This window comes from Parasteatoda tepidariorum, chromosome 12 (genome assembly GCF_982258835.1).
Source record: "Parasteatoda tepidariorum strain Cologne lab strain chromosome 12, Ptep-v5.0, whole genome shotgun sequence".
NCBI classification, from domain to species: domain Eukaryota; kingdom Metazoa; phylum Arthropoda; class Arachnida; order Araneae; family Theridiidae; genus Parasteatoda; species Parasteatoda tepidariorum.
The window spans coordinates 31735123-31758005 of NC_141766.1; the positions used below are offsets into that span (position 1 = coordinate 31735123).

General features: G+C 27.2%; 1 protein-coding gene across 1 annotated transcript in view; it reads left to right on the forward strand.

The window, feature by feature from the left end:
* The window catches only part of RhoGEF3 (Rho guanine nucleotide exchange factor 3), a 134201-nt gene extending 126710 nt beyond the window's left edge, over positions 1–7491 (forward strand). Inside the window, exons 12-15 of the mRNA XM_087155808.1 lie at positions 472–556; positions 3352–3510; positions 4798–4875; positions 7142–7491. Coding sequence (XP_087011934.1) covers positions 472–556; positions 3352–3510; positions 4798–4875; positions 7142–7350 — 531 coding nt within the window. The 3' untranslated portion in view covers positions 7351–7491. The remainder of the gene's footprint in view (positions 1–471; positions 557–3351; positions 3511–4797; positions 4876–7141) is intronic.
* Positions 7492–22883: the final 15392 nt, after the last annotated feature.

The window sequence follows — 22883 nt, forward strand, 5'->3', positions numbered from 1 at the left end:
TACCCCTTAATGAGTCAGGAAATTTAAATACATTTGTTGTAAATTTTTCTTTTGCCTAATGATCATCAACATATTAAGTTAATATTTTTTCCTTCCTTAAGGCTTTTCTTAGTTAAGAAAATAACTTTATTTTTAAATAATATAAATATATTTTATTTACTCTTATTTATACTTTTTGAAAATTTAGGATATGCTTATTGAATTTAAAAAGATGAAAAAGCACAAAATGAAATTTCAAGTCTAGATAGTTGTTTTGATGTGATTTATATTAGCAAGCATTAACTAATTTGATAATATAGTTAGTTATCCATATTAAGATTGATTGCAGTTAATAAACAATGCAATTGAAATGGCCACACTAAATTTTTCTAATTAATTTGCCATTTATCTGTTATGTTGCTGAGAAATTTTCAATATGAAGCCTTTTGTCTAACTTCTTCGTTTTTATCATGTGCTCTTTTCTATTCTTAGGATCTTCTCAAACGACACACTTATGCTTACAAGGGTAGATTAAACCTTGATCACTGTGATATTGTTGATGTGGATGATGGAAAAGGTATTTTAATTTCAATAAAGTTTTTAAAGTTTATTCAATTATATTTTGTATTTTTGAAAAAATAATGGAAGTCCATCTGGTGTGATAACTTAAAAGGTAAGTATACCTGTTATGTTAAAATCAATTATCTTGATTAAGTATATGAAGAAATGTTCTGATGTTCAGGTCATTCAGACTTGAATTGTTTTCAGGGTAAGTTCAGTTTTTATTATTTTATCAATTATTAATGTGTACCTAAAATTTGTTATATGATTTTTATTTAAATTTTCTGAAGATCTCTCAAATAAAAACAATTTCAATTAATTTATTGTGTATTTTTTTATCCTTCTCCTGGCTCAATTTGTTTTCAAATATCTAAGATAAAAATTGTAACTGGTAACATTTTGTTAATTTTATGTATACTGTGTTTATATACAGTAAATGTAAGTTATGCTTTTTATGTGTAAGAATGTGCAATCATTTGTAAGACTTTCAACATTCAAATTTGTATTAACATATTTCATATTTTATATTGATTTCATATAAGTTTTGATGAAATCAGAATATCATACCAATATTTAACTCATTAGCAATTTTTTCTCACATGTAAAATTTATTTTATCTATTTATAAGAGTTCAAATGCTAAGAAACTTATTGCTGAAGTATTACAACCTAATTAAATCTTGCGTAGGAAACTCTCTCCCTAAAATTAGTTGCAAATTATAAATGTACTTTAATTTAATATTCTCTGTTGTTTCAACAAAGTTCTGTCAATTTTCAATTATAAATGCTAAACAACTGTTTTTTGCACTATATTTGCAACATTTTGAACTTGATATTGATTTTGAAAGAAAAGGCTCTTTTTCATACATACATATATATTATACACTTCTTCTATTTAAATATATGTTGAATGAAGTAGACTCTAAATAAAAAGTCCAAAATGAAATATATATATTTAAGTAATTTTACAATTAATTGACAAATCAAAAATTTTTTCTTCCGTGAGATGCAGTACAAAAAGATGTGCTTGATATTTTAGAGTTAATTTGCAAAAAGCTCAACAGATCTGTTCCAAAAACTCGATTCTGGGATGCTTTAACTTAGTTTCCCTTTCCAGTAAGACTGTTGCTTATGAGAAAGATATACTGGATTGCTTTGCATCTGATGTATCTGGTTCCCCTCATGTTTTCAAATATTTATTATTTTTTAATGTTTATATTTATTTTGTAAAGCATTACAACTGAAAAAAAATGTGTCTAACTTTTGCTAAGTTTCTTGAAGCTAATCTGCACTATTTTTTCTTTCATATTTTCAGATTTTTTTTTTAAAATATCCATATTTTTTTTCATTCTTCTTAGGTATGCTGCATAGAAAATACTTTCAAGACAGTAATCTGTAATTTCAGTATGGTCCTCAAACTATTAACTTATTCAACTACTGAAAAATTCCTTTAGTTTTGTTTACTTTACCCTTTCTTAATTTTGACTGTTTTCCAAAATTTCTTTCAAACTATCAATTTGAAGGAAAAAATATTCATTATATTTTAAAAAATGTATTTATAAATAAATTTCTTTTCAGTAATTTTGAAAAATATTTCTGCAAGTTATTCAATAATTAAATTTAAGCTATAAATCAATACTTTCCATCAGCTAAATTTTAACAACATTTAAATTTTAATGCATAAAAAATTATTAAAAACCATTTTTATTAATTCATTAATTAAATAACGTATGAGTACAAAGGAAAAAACAATCTCTAGTAACTTGTATTCTTTTAATTTTGTTTATTCTTGACCTTCCTTATTCTGTGAATAAGGTCATCTTTGAAATCTTCAGCTTATGAAATACAAAATGAAAACATGCACAATATATAACACTTAATTGACAAATGCTTAATTTTTCCATGAAATTTTCTGATAAAGTTAAAAAATAATTATTATTACTTGGTCATTCAGAAAAAAATTTCTTTACAACAATTGTTTAGTTTAAGTCTGAACAAGACTAAAATGATGCTTATTTTTTCAATTTAACATTTTTTGCTACTAACTACCTCACTACAAAATGTATGTATCTTATTAAAAAACTATTAAAATTCTTAATACAATTGATAAAATCAGATTATTTAAATTCCTGAATTTTTGATAATATTAAAATTGGATCATAAATTTCTTAATGCAATTGACTACCAAATGTTATACAGTAAAATAATTTATTATATGTATGCCCAACATTTAAATATTGCTTCAAATACTCATATTCCGCCAAATGCTTAAAAAAATTTCTTATCAATCAAAAATGTCCTTAAATCTCTAATAAATAATGTTTTCTTTAGTATTTAAGACTTATGTTAAAAATTGAAATTTTTAGAATTCTAAACATTTTGTTAATATATGCTATCTATTTAGAATACAAAATTTATGTGTGGTGCATAATTAAGCAAGACATTAGTTTCTAAATGCTCTTTTGTCTAAACTTTTCTAGTATTTCTAAAGAAATTGAAAGCACTTAAAGACTTTAGTCTGTAAGTGTACACTCTTGGCAGCATACCTGAATTTATTTAAGTTCCATAGGAACAGCATGAAACTTCTAAGAATCAATGTTTTTTCTGTTGGCCTGATGAAATTAATTATTTACTTCCAAATTGCTGCTTGTATAGTATACTGAAAAACATGTTAAATCATGTAATACATGCGTTATTCATTGAAGCTATGCTGTAAGTTTCTCAATTGTTTATTGGTTGTAACAAACTTTATTACTATGAAACTTGACTACAACAATTTTTACTTCTAAACAATAAATTTATTTTTTTACAGATTCGCATTTTGCAGTAACTGTAAAAAATGCATGGAAAATTTACTGCCGTGACAAAGACAAATGGTATCTTTTTTATGCTAAAACTGCACCAGAGAAAGAACAATGGATTCGTGCTTTTAAAACTGAAAGGCAACGAGTTAGTGATGATGAAAAGCAAGGTATAAATTTAGTTAATCTTATATTTTTTTCACATTATATATATAAGCAACTGAAAAACGCATATAAGCTACTTAACATTACACTTCACATTTCAATGAGGTACTTCCATTTGTAACATATGTATAAATATATCTTGTTGTAAAGATTTATCTGGACTTTAGAATGGACAAATAACTTAAACATTTTCAAAGTTATTAACTTTTGTTAATTGCTAACTTTGTGAGATTTTTTGCACCTATATGAAAATTATCGAAATTAATGAATACTTTTCAATTTTTGCAAATTTCTATCTGCCCTTGCGATATAGTGACTTTTTAAATATTGAAAAATTAGATCACAAACGTTTTTAAATTTTTCAAAGATGTTGCATTTCTTCATATGGATATTTTTGTGCTATTTTCAGAATTAACATAAAAAGCGCTTTCAAAAAATATGTTAAATCTGTCCTAACATTCATTAATAACTGTTGCAAGCTTACAGCAGTAATGAAAATAGATTATCATTTGCCAAAAAGCATTACTTCTTGTGAATTATGCAGAGTCTTAAAAAGGTGAAACATTTTTTGTGTGCTTTCGTCATATAACTAACTGGTTATTAAGCACAAAATCCTTTTAAAAGTGTAGCAAAACATGATAAGATAAATATATCTACTTTGGAGACTAAAAAATTAAAAATGCTGATAGAATTTTGAAATTTGTTAAATCTAATAACTGCACTAGTTAACCCTTTGAGTACTAATTTGTTTCTTTCTAACTTACTGAAATGATTTTCCCTCATAAGGAGAGAAATGTTTCAAGGTTTTCACTTTTATTTTTTTTAATCTTGTTCCTTGATGTTAGTCATACATTTTGCTTATATCATGTAACTTATTGTCCTGATAGATTTTAACAATATTGTCATTTTAAACTAATTAGCTTAACCCCTATGTGTGCTGTAAAAGAGGTACATAGTTTTATAAATTCCTTTAAAATGGAAAGCTAGAGTTAAAGAATTTTCTAAATTCCATTTCACATTTCTTTTTTTTTTAATTTGCTGAGATTGGGAAGAGGATAATTTTTCTGCTTGGTACTAAGTTATCATTAAAAAAAAAAATGTTATTTTAAAAATGTTGCTATTTAGCTTGATAATGTATTTAGAAATGTATATTTTCTGAAATACGGAAAATAAAAATAGAAAAGAAAGATTTATTATCAAGTATCTAAAAACTGCTCAAACTAATTCCATATTTTCTTTTAAATTTCTGATTTTTAAAGTATTTATTTATTGATGTTATTCGAATTTTTCAGCATTTATAGTAACTGAAGAAGCAAAACGTAGTGCAAGATTAGCTGTCCAAAATAAGCAAAAGCCTAAGAGGCCTAGAGGTATAATGTCAATTTTCAAATATTTTTGTTCTGAAATATACTTACTGAATATGCTGAAATAGTATACTTGTACTGAAATATACTGTTTTAAGTACTTGTACTGTTTAATGTGGCTATTAACCTTCTGCGGTAATCCTCATGTACATCCTTTCAGGGTATCCGCGCACCTGGAAAGTCATGAAAAATAATGGAAAGTCGTGAATTTCGGTATTGATCAAAATTTGTCATGAAATGTCATGATTTTAACTATTTTTTTTTAAAAAAATCATGGAAAGTTATACATTTAGGTCACCAAAAATTCTAATTTTTAAAATGGAATTCAACCCCTCCCCCGATTTCATGGTGTTCTGAATATTTGAATTTGTAACAAAATCCCATCTCAGTCATATTTTATTAAAATATAAAATGTTTTTATCCTGTTCTTTAAAAATTATGGTGTTCTTTCAAAAAATGAAGGAAAAAACATCATTTCTAGAGCAATTATCTTATAAACTTCTGTGGTTTCAGAATTTTTATTATTTTTTTTAATTTTATCAATTTAAAATTCTAACTGTAGCAACCCAGTCACAGGCAGAATTTTTTTTATTCCGAAATGAAAGCAGAAACATCTGGAGTATTTCTTTTCTTTCTGATGAACAAGAGAAGTATCTTTAGAATATAATTCTGCTGCAAAAAAGAAGAAAAAAAATTGTTTGCTTTTGTATTTTTTTTTAGCTATTTCATTGCTTTACCTCTTTCTTTACTTTGTTTTTTAAATTTAAAATCTATAAATATGAAGATTCAGAGTATAACAGTTTTGGCTATACCTATCATTTCAATTAATGTTATTATAAAGCTTTTTTAAATTTATTGTTGTGCTTTTGTTGGAGAAAACATTAACTTCGTTAAGTCATGAAAAATACATGAAATTAGTCATGAAAAGTCATGAATTGGAAAATCTAAAATGTAGCAGATACCCTGTCCTTTGCAAAGATTAGATTCTTCTGTGGATCCATAATTTTCCTCTAATTTTTTTGAATTATTTTTTATTAGTAGTTTCTAAGGATGTTGAAAAACAAATACACTGCTAAATGTTTTATTATTAAGCGCTTTTTGAAAAGTATCAAAACTAATATAAGAAAGCATTAAATCTATTGTTCGATAAAGATCAAAATTAAATGCTGGTAATTTGAACTTTTCAATGTGGCTTATTAGGAAATCACTCAGTAACTCATTTTTGTAAAGTTGCATTTTGTCAATGAAAACTTTCCATGGTCAGTTTTTTTGCCTAAGTCTTCCATATTTAAATTACAAAAATAATTTTAGCTTATTAATTTGCGAAACACAGAACTGTTTTTTTTAAAGTGCACTTGTTTTTCTTATTATTTATTTCATGTGCAGTTCTTTTTTGTAATCTCATAACTAGTCATGTGTATGTTCCAATAATAGCTTATGAGAATTAAATTGCTAGTTTTTAAACCTAAGTAGTATACTTTTGACAAAATCTGTGTAAATTATGATTCAAGCAATTTTAAAATTAACTTTTTATTAAAGTGAATTTGAATAATATCAATTATCATCACTAAACAATGTGTAGCATTGTTTAGTAATATTTAGAAAGGTGCTTTCGTAAAGTGTTTAATATTTTCCTTTCACATCTAGCCATAAAGTTTTAGCATTAACAATAATTTAGTTTCATCCATCATTACTGCCAAAATGTGAAATTATTTGTGACACCACAATATTGATAATGCTTAATTATAGCAGGGAAACAACTGTCTTAATTATTTTTTTACTGTGCACAATTTTTCACAATCCCCCTAAAATAACTTTCTTTTATAAAATAGTAAAAGAATACAAAATATTTAATTCTAAATTGACAAACATTCTTTGAAAGAAACGCGCTTAAAAGCAGCAGAATTTTCAAAAGAAAGAATAAATATAGCAATAAAGAAAACGAAGGAAATAAAAATATGACCACCGAAGCTTCGGTGGTCATATTTTTATTTTTATTTCCTTCATTTTCTTTATTGCTATATTTCTTTTATAATCTCTGTATTGTATAATTATCTTTCACTAATTCTATATTTATTTTCATGTTTTGTTCTTTTATTTATGTTTGTTTAATCCTATTGAACTGGAAATATAAATGATTTGCTAAAAAAATCTCAAACATGTTCCACTTTAGTCATAATCTTTAACAATTCTTATACATTTACTTTATACTTTTTTGAACTTTTATTCACCATTTTATAGCTTAATTTTTGAATTTTTTCTATTTAAATAGCTAAGTTTGCTAAAGGTCGTCGATGTCATCCAGATGTAGCAGTTACTGAACTTCTCCTTGATTCACCTAGTGCCAAAGCACGCAGTGGAAGCCTTCCTTCCAATATTCATCCTGAACTTGCTATTTTGACTGGTGCTAAATTAGGACCTACTAGAAAAAAAGGATCTGGTTGGTTTCATTTTGGTAGTGGGAAAAAGCCGAAGAGTTAAAAACAACTTTGTCTAACCTTTTGCAGCTTAGGTGCCATACTGGGTTAATAGCACAGTTTTTAAGTGTTTGGTTGATTTGAATGAAGTAAATGAAATGACTGTATTGAATTTTGCATGATGCGTTGAAAAAAAAAAGAAAAATGCGTCTGCACTGTGAACTTTTCCTTAATTTGTGTGTAATATATGTTTGAAACATGCAATTCAGAGAACATCCATGCCAAGAAAATGTATCATTCCAAGTTTAACTATTAACACAAGCAAAATTGAATTATAGTTTTAAATATTATTAATGATTTTAATTATTTTTACAATTAGTTTCAAACTCTAAAGGTACCCTGGTAGTAGAAATTACTTAGTTAATCGATAGCTAAATCTTCATCGATTTAAATTTGTCTGTGACCAGATGTTATTATTTTTATAAAAATTAAGCTAAATCTGTGTGTTCAAAATTGAAATAGATAACATGAATTTTTGTGAATAATTTTTAATTATCCTAATTCTTATATTTGCAATTTTTACATGGATGCAAATATATATATATAATTCACTATTAAATTGCTTGCAACCAACTAATCAAAAACTATTTATGTAAATAAAAATGCAAACTTTTTTCTAATTTTTTTAATTCCTAAAAATTCAAATTAATTAAAGAAAATTAATTGGAAGATTTGAAAATATAAGCTTCTAAATGCTCAGAAAATCCTTGCACATGCACCCCCTTCTGAAGCAAATTATTTCTTTCTACCTCTCTCAAAATTTTATTTTTTTTAATCATCAATATATAAAAGTGAATTATGTTGAAATGCAAGATAGGCAGAATAATTTGAATCCTTTTGTTGTACTTAATATTTTTTTCTTTTAATTCTTAGTGTCATATTTTCAGTAAAGAAATTGAAAAAGAAAAAGACAAGTTAATAAAATTTATTAACTAAGCAGAAGATAATTATTTAAGTTTATTCTCTAAAACTATTAAAATTTTATTTCATGGCGTTTTGATTGGCTGCAACTGTTTAAAAGGAACCTAGAATGTTAAAATCACTGATACCTTGCAAAAAATAATAATAATTAGCTTTAAGTGGCATTAATGCTGCTAGAGAGCAATTAACAGTTATAGGCAAAATATTAAAAAGAAATGAATTGTAGAAACAACTTTATAAATATAAATTTGAAAATATTGCTTTTCCTGATTTAAGCAATACTCATTGGCAAACATCTGTGAGGTAGACTGGTGTGGTTGAATTTAGGTGTCAGATTTCAAAATGGAAAATTATAAATTTCAACAATAAGGATAAAAAAAATGCTAAATTTGTTTCTTCACTTTGAACGTTGTTTAAAAATTACCGTGGTATGAAAATTAATCTGTAGTGCTCACTGTATTGCAGCACAGTTTCTTCTACCAGAAAAGGTACTTTAATTTTAAGAACTTAATTTATTTTCTCTTCCTGGTGTAGCTAAAAATTTTAATGTGTGAAAATCGGGTGCAATTTTTAGAAAATCTGAATAAAGCTTTCAAAAACGTATGAATAAATTTTTTACACACATTTACCTTATAAGCTGGTTAATTTTTAAACATTTTTGTTTTTAAAAAACATTCTAAGTTAAGGAAAAAAATGAGACATAATAACAGAAGTATACTTATCGTCTAATATCACAATTATTCAAAAGAAGCCAAGCTTTTTACTTATAGTAAAAAATATGGTTGACATAATTTTGCTTATATGCAAGGTGCCACTTTCTAGACCTCTGATCATATTCTTTTAAAATGGAATAATTTTTTTATAATCTTAATTATTTGGACTTCATAGAAAGAAGAAATGAAGTTGATTTTAAAGTGATACTAGCCTTACATATTGATGTAAATACATAATATTATCCCTTATCCTAAATAAAGTCTCAGACTCGTGAATACAAAAATTTATGCAAATTTTTAAATTGCATAACATATCAATAAATACCTCAATAAGTATTTTAAAGGAAAATCTTTAGACTAGTACCAACTTCATTTAATAAATAAAATCATCCTTTATAAATGCACTAGCTCATTATTTAAAAAGAAAATTCGAGCATGTTTTTTTACCAGCATTATAAATGTATTGCCTAAAAATAAGAATAAACTATTTTAGGAAAATTACAAACTAGCAATTTGATAAACGATAGCCAATTGTACAAAATTTGCTACAGAAAAAAATTAATGCAACATATTCATTTAAAAAAAAGTAATATTTTTCTTGCAAATTCATTGAAATTTTGTGGTTTATTTTCTTAAATTAATTTGTATAATTTTTTGCGCATTTTTTTTTTGTTGCCAAACTTGTTTTATGTATATATATTTATATAAATAAACCTAATTATAACTGTGTTTACTTTATGAAATTATTTTTAACTGTCCTGTAATTAAGATGAGATCTTCATAAAAATTAAAATATCTCCAATTATATTAAATTTGAAAACTTTGCTCTTTTAACTACTATTCCTATTTATATACCATTTAAAATAATGTTCAATATTGAGAAAACTACCAGTTTTCGTTGACCCTTTCTAAGACTGTGGTAATTATATTTACCACCATGCCATTTGTTATTAATTTCAGTTCTGATGAAGTAATATTGTATAAAATTATTGACAATATGCCCGTTTTTAAGGAATGTAAAAAAAGTTATAAAATATAATTCCTTTTTCAGTTTGGAGTAATTATAAAATTTATTTTACAAATGAAAGTAATTAAATTTCTTACTTTTTTATGAAACCTATTAGGTGGTAGTAAACATACTTCCCACAAGAAATTGTTAAAATTCAAATAAATTTTATCTACTGATCTAAATTATTTTTTTCATCTAAATTCCGAAAGTATTTTAATGAACCCTTACTAGAAATAAATGGCCCATTAAAGGGTTAAATCGCTGTAATTAAACTATTCAATCTTTCTATTTTAGTTTATTTTTATGAAATAGAACACTAACAATAACTATTTTTAGTTGTAACATTTAAAATAGTCTTTGTCCTAGAATTGCTTTCAATTAAATCATATTTGCTTTTGATTTTAACTTAGTATATATATTTTAATTAAATCATTAAATTTTTTCTTCTTTTGAATTGGTTATTAGCCATTTATATTTTGCCCCTCTTCAAATATATTTCTTTATTTAATCTACATAGTATCTTTAGATTTTTTGTGAGGTATAGTTAAACATAAAACATTTTTTTTTTACAGTTTTGTGAAATATTCACTAAAAATTAGCATTTTTACATTATTATTTAATTGAAAATTCTTTTAAGTATTTTAAAGGACTATTACTAATGATATCATGCACTTTATGGAGAAGTGTTACCTAGTCTTTAATGTTCAGCTGACTGCATGTTTTAATATGTAATTTTGTAAATTTATTGTTAATATAAAATTGAATTTTTTTAATGATGTGGTGTATGTTCATAATCACTGTACATAAATTCATTGCTTCTTGTAAATGTTTAAAATTGGAAAGAATTTCTAAACAATTTTTGTGATAATATAAAATGAATCATATTGATGAAATTCTCTTTTATATTTGTGTTTTCTCTTGTTAAAAAATGTTATATTTCAAAAATTTAAAAACATTGAAGTCAAAATTGTAAATTAGAACCTATATTATTGTTTATTGACATGTGGTAACAAAATTTATCTCAGACAAGAGTGGCTTCTGTTACTTACCTTATATCTTTAATATAATTTTGTTAAAGGTTTTGAATTTGAAGTCTGTAATCTTGTTAAAACATATAAATCAAAGATTTAAAGTTTGTTCAAACTTAAATTATTAATTATAAAGGTGTATTTATTGATTAAAGTTATAACTAAATAACTTGTGATGAACATAATTAAGTTTTATTGTTGCGATTTTGAATCCATAATAATTCTTTCTCTAAAAATCAAATCAATCAATTACTAAAAATTATCACATACTTACCAATTGTATAAATTGCATATATTCAAGCACTTGTGGTTCTTACTTAATGTCGCGATTTTTGTTTAACCTAGTCCAGTTTTCAGAAAGGTTAATCTTGCTCTACTCATTTTCATCAAATTATAGCTTATCAATATCTATAGCCCACTTGACTTGTGAATACATTTCTTTTTCTAATGATTAATACTGCCTAGAATACAAATAAATTTCTTTTTATTAGCTGAAAAAAAAGGTTACTGGGATTTTTAGCTCAAAACTGGGTTATTAAAAAAATACTTTTTTTAAATTAGTTTTCTGCAAAATGTATAACCTAAAAATTTGCTGCATTGAAAATTGTTTATGAATTCTTATTTAATAAAAAATTTACTACTGAGAGACTATAACTGTTTTCCCTTAAACAAAAAAAAACTGAGTTTGAATTATTTCTATGTACTTTTTAATTCTATTATTTACCTACTTAATATTTTTTAATTAGCTATACTTTCTTAACTTTTTTTATCCTTAAATTTCATAAATATTTGTAGTTTTTTAAATATATTTTTTTTAGGAACTTACATAATATTGTTCTTCATTGTGGTGAATGTGCTGTTTTGTTTGAATTTATCATGATAAATTGTTTACCCGCATTGCAGCTAAAGTTTTCGTTTAAAAAAAAATTTTGTTAGATTTGTACTTAAATTTATTTTTCAAAATGAATTTTTATTTATGTCTTTTTCCCACCACAAGCTTTGGTGATTCTTTTTGTATTTTTAATTACACAATGTGCTTTTATTTGCTACATTTTAATACTCGTGAATGGGTGTTTTCTAAAAACCGCAGCTAGTGGGGCATACTCCAAATCATTATGACTTCAACTCAAATTTTATATCAAAGCTTTTTCATTTATATGAAAATTCATAAAAGATATGTATTCAAAAATTGAGAACCTAATTAACTCACAATAGTCTCCCAGTTTCTAAAAATGACTCAAATATTATAGTTTGTAAAATTTTTAATCTGTTATTTTTTCACACAGAATTTAGAAAAAAAATTCACCAAATAAAAATTCATGAGCCAAATTGTTTGCATTTATTCAACTAATATTGAAACCATTTGGAGCATGCTACACTGATTCAGGTTAATAGAAAACACATTTATTACTTTTTAAAAAACTGTGAAATAGAATGAAAAAGATATTGTTAAGTGAGAGATAAATAATTTACAGGTAAACAATTTGTTTTATCAATTTTATTTTAATTTTAAAACAGGTCGAATCGTGAAGTTAAAATTTCAATTCGTGTATCCCATTATGTGAAGTTCAGATAATTCGAACCCAATTAATACTAATATATATATATATATACACACTCAGGGTGGGAGAGCCCCCTCCCTTGAGATACTTCAATGGTCACTGGTTAAAAAAAATGTTTTTAGTAAGTATTACTGAGGAATTTTACAGTTTTAGCAAAAATGGATAAGTTTTATTTGCTCAATTAGTATTGTTGCACTCAAAAATGAATGGAGTACCTAGTCTCATTTATGAAACATAAGTGTATGTGTGCAATATGTAAGACTTCGCATAGTTTTCTGATGAAGTGTGTATAAAAATTGTCTAGTTATGTTTTTAAACAATGAATTTTCACTTGCATTATATAACAGTAAAAACTACTGCTCATGAAGTTCACAACTATTTATGTCAAAATGTATATACAAGCATGAAATTTCAATAGCATTTAAGAATTTTAAAACCTGTTTTTATTTAATTAACTAATACCTGCTTGTATCATATCATTCAATAAATGGATGTGTTTATTGTTCTATGCTGTTTTAGTTGTTCATTTTATTTACAGTTCTTGCTGGCATTTAATGATTAATTAAGTTGAATTTAAGAGCTGAAAAGTGTAAAGAGAAGTTCAATGTATTTTGACTGACTTACAAGCACAAACGTTGGTATTTGATAATTTCTTGACAACCTTGTTATAAATGGGCAAATACGAAAAGGCTACATTGTTGTCCTGTTATTGTTAGAATAATTAATCCTGTGTACAGGGGAAACTACATACTTTTCTTTTAAATTTGGGAGTGAATTTGATAAAAATTGAAGGAAATTTTATTGCAACTTCTGTAAGTTGAAATAATATTTTCTATTTTGTCCTTTTTTTCATATTACTGCTCACTTTGAGAGATTCCATTTTTTTTTATTCTGTAGGTCAAACAATGTAGTTTGCAACATTAATTTTAAAGATAATGTATATTTTGTTATTGTAACGGCACCAGATCAGCAGTTTCCTTCCCCTGAACTTGCTAGAACACCCATTAGGCTGTCATTTCTTCTAACACCTCTTTTATAAAATCCTTTTGTTGGAAAAGAAGTGTGATTATGAGTTATGAGTATATTAATGTCTTCTTTGTCTTGACTGAAAGATATTTTTTATTTTGATTATTTGGCGAATTTCAAGTGGTCATAAGCTTTTTGTTGTCTTAATGGTAGACAACGAATATATATATATATATATTCGTTGCCAAATATAATTACTTTTTCCATGGGTGCCAAATTTAATTACCTTTTTTTCATTTGAGATCTCTTTCTAAAAATTATTTAATGTATAAGTTTTTTTTTTTCATTTTAAATTCTTTTTCATTTTAAGTCTTTGCTTTTTATTAGTATTATCCCCCAACTGTATTTGGAATTCTATGAAAGTTTTATTTTTTAGTGAAAAAATCTTACTATCCATACTTAATATTTTATGTAAAATTTCATATAAAAATATTTTATTCAATTTTGTAGCTAAAAAATAGAAAAATCATTAGATTTCTTATAGAAAACCTCTTTTAAGATCCAAATAAATTGAAAATAAAAACGTATTCAGCATCTTATGACGGAAAAAAATAATAATTTTCAAAGACAAAAAATAATCTAACTCACACAAATCTTATCTAAACTAAATATCGCTTTTTCAAAAAAAGAAGAAAAAAATTGAGCGCAAAAATTTGTAAGAGAACATGCATAAGAATAACAAATACCGAAAATTAAAACAAATATAATTTCAACTCTTCTGGGTTTTAAAATACACTAAAATAGAAAAATGCACCTATGTATCTATTAAATTATAAAAGACACTATAATTGAATTATTTTGGGTTTATGTATCAGCATAACAGCTTAATTTGTGAATCTACGGAGAGCTGTGTTGAATTTATTAGGAACCAAAAGTTTGAGATTTATCTTAGACCTCTAAAAAAAAGACACAAAAAAATTAAGCCAACGTTTGCTAATTGGACTGCTGCTCTCTTTGAAATTATAAACTTATGTACAATTTATCAAACTGACATAATTTGAAATACCTAATTAACTTGTCATGCAGTGACAATATGGAAAGTGTTTTACCCTGGACTGAAGGTATTTTAGAAAAGTTTAAATAATTGAAATGCCTAAAGGATATATTCTTTATTCAGTATTTAGTCAATATCTATAACAATTAATATCTGCTGAGTTGGTGACCATTTCATATTTTTCTGGCATGTGTTTCTAGTTTGTCAGTAAATTTAAAAAGAAAATAAACCTTGTCGTAATTACTTACATTTGAAAACAGAATTGAGGTAATAAGTATCAATCTCTTTCGATAAAATACCAACTTTTTATGAATACTATTGTTTTTTATTTTGGCCCAACGAAATAAAATGATATCTAAGGTTTAACATTCAACTGTCCAAGGTACAACACTTTGTATTCTTTAAGAGTTTGTTTTAGCTCTAATTATCACATAAACTTATTTGTAATTTTTCTAAGGAAAAAAAAAATAGTTTATAAATTTTTTGCGTGTTAAAATAGAAAGGAAAAAAACCTGTTTAAGGTGATTTTTAAATGCAATTAATAAAATTAATTTTAATTTGAATACCAAAATGATTTTTTTTTTTTTTTTACATCTGATGATTGAATTAAGGAATAAACTAATTTTTTTTTTGTTTACTATTGCATTTAGTTAATTTTTTAGTCATTAACATTTTAATATTAAAAAAAAATTATCTTTAATGGGGATGTAACGAATATTCAGAACTTAAACCGAAAACTCAGCGAAGTATTTTGGAAAAGTCTTTTTTTGACCAAGTTTTTTTTTTGTTGAAAGATTTAATAAATAATCTAACGTTGTATTTTTTTACTATACATTATTACAAATAGTTTTCACACACATTTTAGTTCTGAAACTTACACACGACATGCAAATTTATATTCTGGAGAGAATTGAATTGCGAAACTTGAAAAATTTAACCTAGATTACTTTATACTGAAACACTAGTTTTGTACTGCTGATTTTCTTTTTAATCTTATTCTTTATAGAAATATGTGATTTCTAATGCTAAAGTTATGTTTTAAAAGGTAAGAAAAAAAAATTCTATTTCTCATTTGCTTATTTTAAAAACTTTTTTTATTATGGCATAGTATTTTTTAAAGAGTTTCTAATGTTATCATTTATCGGCCCTTTCTTCTAAGAATGTGGCAGTGAAAAAAAATTACATTTATATTTTTAGCATAAAATTTTTTGTTTAAAAATTAAGAACATCTCAACATTTTTATTATGATATTGCGATTAAGGCGGTTTCCATTAGACTTTATTCGTTTGTCTTCACATTTTTTATTGAAAATACAGCAATTGGAAAACTGAGATGTTCAGCTTTGAAACTTTCTTTCAAGAATTAAGATCGATGTTCATTTTTCCTGTTTTGCTTTTGTACGTAATCTTTTGTTTTTATTATTGTGTAGCATTTTTAAAATCGTTTCTTATGGACTATATTTCTTTTGGCTGTTTTATGGATACTACTTTTTCCAGAAAATATTATTTTCAGAATTGAGGTTTTGTTTTAAGAATTAAGAGGATTTTTTTTTTCTATTTTCCTTAATTCTTTTTTTCAACTTTGCAAGTTTATTTATATATATATATATATATATATATATATATATATATATATATATATATATATATATATATATATATATATATATATATATATATATATATATATATGTAAAATTCATATATATATATATGTAAAATTCATATATATATAAAATTCATATATAAAAAATATGTATTAATGTTTTTTTTAAAAATGTTGCCATTCGGCCAAAATCCTCTATGTCGAATATATTTGGCCAAATCACTTCATTATACCCCTAATTTTTAAATCTACATTTTTAATAGAAAAGTTCAATAAATTATAATTAATAAAAAGTGAGTTTTACTTTTGATAAATCATTAATTTTTTTTTTAGTTATATGCCAGTATTTATTTATAAAAGACTATCATTAATTGCCAAATGCATAACAAATCCTTCTAGACAATTTTAAGTTAATTGGACTATTACATCCCACATGAAAAAAACATAACGTTATATTTGGTCAAAGTTACAACTCTCTCACTTTTACATGTTGGAAAAATAAAGTTTAACACAGATTGATTATTTATGTAAAGACACAGTGGAGCAGTAAAGACGCAGGATAAAAATAAACATCTTTATTTCAGCATTAAATTTTAAACAGGAAAATTATGGTTAAAAAAGAATGAGCAAACATACTAAATGTGAGGTAGATGGGATACCAACAAATTAAAGCTTGTACATCTGAGGATGAAATTCAAAGAAAGGCAAAGAAGTCAAAAGGAGAGTTATTTAGTTTCTGTTGGGGGAAATGGTACCACAGTAGATGAAGTAAATAGAAGCTGAACAATTTTACAGACATGTATCTCATGACCATAGATGTGTACAAGGGGTGGCCCATACACACCCTTTTGCTTTGTTTTAATAATTTAAAAACAAAATATGAATTATTTATTTACCAGTTCATTCACTTTTTGAAATCTCTTGGGCTATTGTCTATTAATTTGCTCAATCAAATAGTAAAAAGTACAGCCCTACTTCATTTGCATTTTCATGACTAGAACAGGTCTTCTCGAACTTAGTTTTTTTTATCGAGTTTCTTATGACAGTATCTTGATCAAACTAAAATTAACTAAATTTTTTAAAAAAATCAATCGCTTTAAATACCATTTTTTCAAAGAAAAATGGGTAATTCATTACAGAATGAACACTTTTGATTGATTCCTAAGCTACAATCTAGAAAGTACAGGATGTTTATAAAGTCCCGGACCCATTTTGATGTTTAATCTTACTATATATAAAATTCTAATGATGGTGTCGCAGTTTTCCATTGTTGTTGGCGCATTTTTATTGCCCGGAAAATCACGTGGTAGGATCCAGTTTTCCCCCATTCATTTCCATATTGTTTAGGTTGTCATCAGCATAAAATTAACAAAAGTCATAAAGGTATTGTTTTCCTCTAAATATTTTTGTATCCCTAATTTAATGTTATTTTTCAGTACTGCAATTATTAGCGAAAATTTCAGATTATGGTTGAGAACTCATCAAATTTGTTTGAACAATATAATGTATTAAGAATATAAATGTTATTTAAAAAAATTATAATTAAAAAAATGATAATTAAAAAAAATCACTTCTGTTCGCCAAGAGATCTAAATGTTTATAATACTAATAGATAGTAATATTTGGACGTGGGAAGTAGAGGCGCAAGAGCGTAAGTAAACAGAATTCCTTTTAGTACATAGATGTTCAGTGAATATTTTTAACTTTAGTAGGAAAACTGTTTTCTGCCAAGAAAAACAATTATTGCGAAACAATCATTGGGGTTGGTGAGCGGTAGCGAACAGGGGGCTTTTCCCCCTAGTAATTCATAAAATGATAAGGATAGATTCAAATTAATAACATAAATGGTTAGATAGATTCAAAAAGTTTCATGACCTTTGTCAATGAACTTCCACGTGTGCCCCCTTCGTCGCACGGAGAAAATCAAGTCGATAGTCAATTTCACGCCAGGTAGCGGCAAGCATGTCTGCATCCATAAAAGCTATTGCAGTTGTAATTCTGACTTTTAGGTCATCAATGTTCGACACGATCCCTCCGTAAACATTGTCCTTTATAAATTCTCAATAAAAAAAGTCCAGCGATGTTATATAAGGTGATCAAGGACGTTATATAGGGTGGCCAAGGAATTGGACCTTCATGCCCAATCCGTCTTCCTGGAAAATGGTCATTCAAAGAACTACGAACGATGATGGCCCAATGAGGTGGTGCACCATCTTGTTGCAAAAAGACATGTAGCTGAAGCTCTTCTAGTTGTAGAAATACGAAGTTTTCCAACATGTCTAAGAATACGACTGATGAGACCGTTTTTTCTGTAAAAAAGAAATGCCCAATGACTCGGTCGTGCATTAGTCCACGCCACACATTAATCGTTGGGTAATCCCTTTGTGTCTCACGGTATTCATGGGGGTTTTCAGATCCCCATATGCGCACATTATGGCGATTAACAATGCCAGAAACATGAATGGATGCTTCGTCGGAGAACATTATGCGCTTCAGAAAATCAGCATCATCCTCTATCCTTCCTACCATATCTGTTGCAAACACCATCCTCCTAGGCCTATCGTCCGGTTCCAAACCTTGAACAATTTGAACTTTGTATGCATGCAGTCTTAATTGTTTCTTAATAACCTTGCACACCGTCGAAATTGGCATATCCAATTCTCTTGCCGCTGATCTCACAGATCTTCTAGGATTGTCTAAAAATGTTTGTCTGACACGCTCAACGTCATAATCACTTGTGCAGGGACGTTCGGAACGTTTCTTATCTGCCATACTTTCAGTTTCTAGAAAATTCTTTTTCCACCGCAAGATGCTGCTTTTGGATGGAGGGTCTTTTTGGTAAATTTCTCTGTGCTTGCACTATCGATTTCGTTTCTATGAACCACCATAGAATCTGTGCTTTCTCGTGTTCTGTATGCATTCTCCTTAATATCCCCACGAATAAAAAATCAAATAGAAAAGTACTACATAGAACAAACACATCAAAAGTAAACATAACATTGCAATAGTTGCCAAAAACAAAAGAGAGAAAAATGCAATTAATAAGCAGACGATATTTAGAAAAGTACAGATATTTAGACTGGAAAATGAAATTATCTGAAATTAACGTCACGGGCAGACGATATTTACAAAAGTAAAGATATTCAAACCTGAAAAGGAAAATATATGAGTTATTCCATCAATAAATGCCATAAGTTTGTTTATATCTTCATTATTTTATGAGTTATTAAACATCAAAACGGGTCCGGGAATTTATAAGCACCCTGTATACAGGGTGTCTCAGTTAAGCGTTTCAGAACTTTTAAGAGGGGTAGGGGGCATCCTGACGACTCGAAATCATACAGCAATGTGGGGTCGGAAATGTTTTCCTGAAGCGGTGACGTACACAGAAGCACCATAAAAAAAGAGACCGTAAGTGAAAAATCGCTATAATAATACATTGAAAAAATTATATGGCCTCCTCGGTCAAACGACCTATCATGTCTTGATTTCTGGAGTAATATGAAAACACTGGTTTATGACACCCCTGTTGATAATGCTGGTTGCAAGAATCACAGTAGCTGCCTGCGAGATATGCCTGGAGTATTGCAGAATGTTCGAATGTCCATGCGCCGGAAATGTGAGGTGTACATTGTAGCCGGTGGCAGAAACTTCGAACACTTACTTTGGCCCATGTACCATATAATTTTTTCAATGTATTATTATAGCGATTTTTCACTTACGGTCTTTTCTTTATGGTGCTTCTGTGCACGTCACAGCTTCAGGGAAGCATTTCCGACCCCACATTGCTATATGATTTCGAGTCGTCAGGATGCTCCCTACCCCTCTTAGAAGTTCTGAAACGCTTAACTGAGACACCCTGTATTATGAATAGAATATATAAAAGCTGGGAGAAGGAATAATTTGCGGTTTTACACGAACCAGATTTGAAATAAACTAAAATAATAATTTCTAAATAAATCGAAATTCGTCAAAGTGGGGTCCACTCGAAAAAAAAATGCTCACGTTTTTTCCAGCACAATACAATAGAATAGGTTCAACCCTAGAGTAAGAAACTCTGTATAAAAAAGTAATATTGGGGATATTTCCGTATCGTGATCTGTGACGCCAACTAGATTCGCCAAGGCGCGATTCAACCGAGGTGATCCAGGCAGGGATGGGCAACACCTCCTAGAAAAGAGTAGGCCTCTGCACGGGTTACAATAAATATCCTTTAGTAGTCCAAACGTAATGACATATTTCGTATTTTCAACCACTGCGCAGCTTAGTACCCCGAACGTAATGACATCTTTCTTATTTTTCATCAACTGCGCAGTTAACTTTGTCACATCGGACTACTAAATTGATCCGTGCTGAGGCCTTCCTTATTCTAGGAGGTGTTGGGATGGGGCGGAGCTTCACTAAGGAGGCAGATCGCGAGTCACGTGATTCTACTTTAGATTCTGACGTAGTTGCTCAAGCGTCGTGTATCACGTGACTCTTAACATTACAAGTTACATTTACAATGGATTAAACTTATTTCATTATTTATTTATTTTTCTTTAGTAATACTTTCTTTTTAAATCGCTCTTATGACAATACGTTTAAAAATATCCAGCAAAAAAAATAAATAATACATTTACAAAATATATTCAAAAGGGTTTCTTAATTATGTATCTAAATTTGGTTCAACTTATAATAATTCGAAACGAATTATATTGAACAAGTTTCCGTTCTTCATTTTCCATTCTTTTTATTACCCTCTTATATTTTACCCAACTCAGAAGACAAGTTGCCAAGTAGTCACACGTTATTTTTTATTTAAATATTTCATCTTAGAATTGTTAGTAATGCAATTTCATTGCTTTCGGTCTAGCCATAAAGGTTGTGGCGTAACTACCACTACGATTATTAAACATCAATTCACTGGTATATAAGGCATGCTAACTTGATTCAATCATGAGGTACCTTTTGATAGATGAAGGATGGCATTGTCGATAACTCCTCCCCCCACATTGGTGACTTACAGACGTGATATGATCACGCCAATCTTGACAGTAACCCCCACTTCGATCTGGTAACGCCAACTTCGATGGATGATTCACATTGAACAGTTGACTTGCTTCTTGTGACTGCGACATTATCCACCTCCTCACGCTGTTGCTGCTGAGTCTCGTCTCGATCATACGCAACGTCAGACTGCATACACTCGACTGCTAAAGGCAACATAGGCGCGACTACGACCGTGAAGTTAATACACCTCTCACATTCAGCACTCAAAAACCCGGTGACCTTAATCCAACTCTCCCGGTCTTTCACAAATATAGCAACTAGTGGTATCCGTTCATCGAATTCTATCCATGATAAAATTCTGGTGGGGAAGTTTTGTGGCCTAACTACCACTACGATTATTAAATATCAATTCACTGGTATATAAGATTTGCTAACTTGATTCAATCACGAGCTACCTTTTGATAGATGAAGGTTGGCATTGTCGATAACTCCGCCCCCCCTCAGGGTTATTTGTAATTTTGTATACTACAAATTCGTGTTAGTAGTTAAATACTATGAAAATATCTTTAATAGTTTTAATTAAAGAAAATTTCAATTACAAAATACTTTAAATTTTTTTTTCTTTCTGCAAGCTACCATTGTATATACAAATGAATTATGCAAAAGTCATTCGAACAAATTTCATTTTTTCACATGTCACATAAATGCGTCAAAAACTTTTTCAAGTAAAATTAATCGCATTCATTAGGATTTATAAACATTCATTAGCGATTTGAATAAAGCCAAATAATGTTAGTTTAATCATAACAAATGAATATAAATATAACTGAAAATCTTTAGAATAACTTAGCTTATATTTAATAAAGAATCTCAAAACAGAGGAAAGAACTATACCGAAGTTTTTTTTCACCCTAAGACTTGTAATTTAATTTTTTTTTTTTTTAAAAAAAATGAGTATTTTTAAAAGAGATAATGTCAAACAACAAATTAAGAAATACTAACTAAAGAATTTTTCTTATTCAAGCATTTTTTGTTTATTCAATTTCTAACGAAAAATTTAGAATTGGGATTTCGGAAATTTTTAAATATTAATCTTAAAAAATTTCGTTTCTAAAATACCACATAATTAAAAAAAAAAGTTATCCAGTCTATTTCGGTTTTATAGCTATAAGAGTAAAAATACCTTTTTGTCTTTTTATTTCGCATTTGTAATTTTCGCATATGCGCGATTCGCAAGGTGAACAGAAAATTTAAGAAAATAAATGATATTATGTTTCTTAATTATGCATCTAAAGTAATCAACTACTTTATAATAATTTCAAAAACAACAACAAAATTAATGATTTTCAACAGTGGATGAAAAATACGTATACAATTTATAGTAATTCTTATTTATGTTATATACGATATAGTTATAGTAATCTTATTTATTAATTTATTATGTACTTACACCTAAGTTATAACTCTCCAATTTTTTTAAAGAAAAAATTGCAAAATTTTACTAAAAAACAAATTTTTCTTTAAACCATTAATAATTTTCTTTTCTCTAAATATTTTGAAAATATTACAAGGGAGTTGAAATAAAAGTTAATAAAAACACAGCAATAATTATGCGAAACATATTATGGCTAAGAATTCACAAAAATTTGGTACAAAATTTTTTTTCACGTTTTTAAAGTTATGCAAG